At 30.4% G+C, this 3,024-nt stretch overlaps 1 protein-coding gene across 1 annotated transcript; it reads right to left on the bottom strand.

Annotated features, from left to right (window-relative positions):
* Window positions 1–1,082: 1,082 nt before the first annotated feature.
* LOC142181681 (uncharacterized) lies at window positions 1,083–2,383 on the bottom strand. The gene is made up of 3 exons (XM_075255082.1): window positions 2,079–2,383; window positions 1,185–1,633; window positions 1,083–1,090 (listed from the first exon to the last, which is right to left on the bottom strand). Exons 1-3 carry the CDS (start codon window positions 2,381–2,383, stop codon window positions 1,083–1,085), a joined length of 762 nt encoding a protein of 253 aa, XP_075111183.1.
* Between the last annotated feature and the right edge of the window lie 641 nt (window positions 2,384–3,024).

The following is a 3,024-nucleotide window of genomic DNA, read 5'->3' on the forward strand; positions in this document are numbered from 1 at the left end:
TTTAATTAATTAATTAACTCTTAATATTATACTATAATCGATTTTGTTCTATTTTCTGATTTTTTTCCTTTTTATGGACAAAAATTTATATACTCTAAAATTTATGTAAACTTGAAAAGTAATTTTATATATATGATGAATTCGAAAAGAATAAAATTGAACTATTCCACTTATTATTTAATTTAAATACTTAATTAATATTTCAGGTGAATCTCATAACACTCCTGTTTAAATTAGAGCAATATTTATCATTTTCAGAAACTTACATCTATTTTTAGGTTTTGCTTTATAACTCAAAAATATTTTTCAATATTATTTGTATGATATTTTTAGAAGTTTATGCTAATGAATACATGATACACAAGCATCACATGACCCTAAGACTATGTAATATTCAAGATAACGTTTTTTATATTTGAAATATTGTTTTTTCCCACAAATTTGCTTGTGTATCTTCTATTTTTAATTTTTCTATTAGCATCTTGGTTGATCTATATTTATATTTTTTTAGTTTAGGAACTTAGATGTCAAAATATCAAAACTAAAGCTGGCCAAACCTAAAAGAGAAGGATATGTTGTATCTTTTGCATCGTCACAATTGCAATATTGTACAATTGTTTTATACGCTTATATAGTTTAATTGTAAAATTTGTACAAGGTAAAATTTTTAATGAAATAAAGCCTAAAATGTTATGATTTCTTACTTAGTCAAATAAGGAAAAATATAATAAGTAAAATTTGAGTTAATTTTAAACTCCTAAAAATTAGAAAAATAATTAAATTACCATTTTGTCTAGTATGAACTTTTTTTAAAGGATAAAAAAGGCGAACGACATTTCGCTAAAGGTCTTCGTGCTTTTAATATAACTAGTTATTATGTACGTGCGTTGCACGTTAATAATGACACCTGATGGTTTAGTCAATTCTTTATATGAAGGGACACCAAATTAAATGAATAAGATAAATATCAATAATAAAACAACCCTTAAAATATATGTATATGTAAAGCCGCTATAATTTAAAATAACAAGAAATGTTATTACATATATTAGCATAATATGGGAACTCAAACTGATTGGATATCATCGTCCTGAACATGCAAAAATGATCAATTAAGTCATGTCAGTTATGACATAATATTATGCACAAATAGTCTATGAATATGCAATGTGATGATATCTTACCTAAGACTTCTTTGTAGACGATATTCTTTGTGTATGTACCATTCCGACACTTTGATTGCTCCGTCATGATAAGAACTTTCGTTGTGGACATCGATATTTCTCTTGAAAGTGCAACATATAGTTGCCCATGTGAGAAAACATGTTGCGGTAGATACAATCCAACATTCGGAATTGTTTGTCCTTGTGCTTTATTTATTGTCATTGCAAAACACAAGCGTACTGGAAATTGTTTACGGACAAATTTAAAAGGATATCCTTCATTTTCCGGAGGTGAAAGCTGAATTCTGGGGATGAACACATGCTTGGAAGTACATTGACCCATCATAATTTCTGCATGTATGGCGTTGTTGTCAAAACCTCTGCATACCATCCTTGTACTATTGCATAGGCTATTTGACGGATCTAAATTTCTCAATAACATGATGGGCGCATTTTTCTTCAAAATCAACCTATATGCAAGAGAAAATCAATTTTCAATTATAAGATTATCATCAACTCTTCCATTAAAGAAACAAAGAACTGAAGGAAAAAATAATGTGCACGAAGTAAAAGAAAACTAAAGGGATTTAGATGTCAAAATAAATTAAAATCCTCATAAAGCATGTTTTTTTAATTATTATCCTTTAAAGAATTACGAACTGTGACTGAGTGAAAGAGGAAGAAGGCATACAATGATATCTATAAAAATAAAAATATGTAATGGTTCATAATTCAATGGGAACTCTTTAAGCATTTAGAGAGTTAGAACCTAACCCATTTCAAATTTGACATAATAACGTTGTGAGAATTTTTGTGTCTGTTATATACAAATATGATAGTAATATATATATATATATATATATATATATATATATATATATATATATATAAGGAATACTGAACTTGACAACGAACCTGTGCGGTGGAAGGCCGTTTGGTGTTAATGTATTTAAGTATTCTTCCTGATAGTAGTTGTTGGTATCATCTTCTGCTGAGTCGAAACTGTGAAATATTTTGCTCTCACCAGGGAACTTGTCAATCAACATCTCATTTAGTTGATCAACATATTCATTTCTGCTAGCTAAGATAGCTCTTTCTGTCATGTACTTTGCACAACTTCCATTTTCGTTTAATGATGGAAATATTTTGGTTATTAAGCGATCTTCACCACTAATATTACCGTTGGGTTTGATAACCAATTGCTCAGGGAGGAGGATCATATCATCTTTTATTGTATGCTCTTCCCCATTGCCGATGCGAAGCAAAAAATCACTGAATGTTGTATCTATTTTTTGCTCTCATATTTCTTGTTAACTGAATTTTTCCATTTTAGGCCATAAGTATTATTTTACCAAGCTAGCATTTACAGTCTCAGCTCTCGTCGCTTTTGGAACTACTGGTAGTACTTGACGAAAATCACCACCAAAAACCATTACTTTTCCACCAAATGGTTCATCGATATCCATTATATCTCTGAAGCTCCTGTCAATTGTTTCGATAGTCTGACGTCTTGCCATAGGTGCTTCATCCCATATTATCAACTTTGCTTTTCTTATTAATTTTGCACCGCCACTTTGCTTAGACATATTCGTAATGGTAGTTTCACTTGTTTGCAGAGGTATGTCGAATCTAGAGTGAGCTGTACGACCCCCTGGTAAAATTGTTGTTGCTATACCACTTGTTGCTGTTGCTAATACTATCATACCCGTGATCTGACATTTGCAAGCAATGCACGATAAAGGAATGTTTTTCCGGTTCCTCTGGGCCCATCTACAAAGAACAATCCTATTCTACCTGAATCTACTCTTTGCAATATAGTCTTAAAAGCTTATTCTTGTTCAGGATGTAGCTTTGATTGTGT

The sequence above is a fragment of the Nicotiana tabacum genome, chromosome 6 (assembly GCF_000715075.1).
Source record: "Nicotiana tabacum cultivar K326 chromosome 6, ASM71507v2, whole genome shotgun sequence".
NCBI lineage: Eukaryota > Viridiplantae > Streptophyta > Magnoliopsida > Solanales > Solanaceae > Nicotiana > Nicotiana tabacum.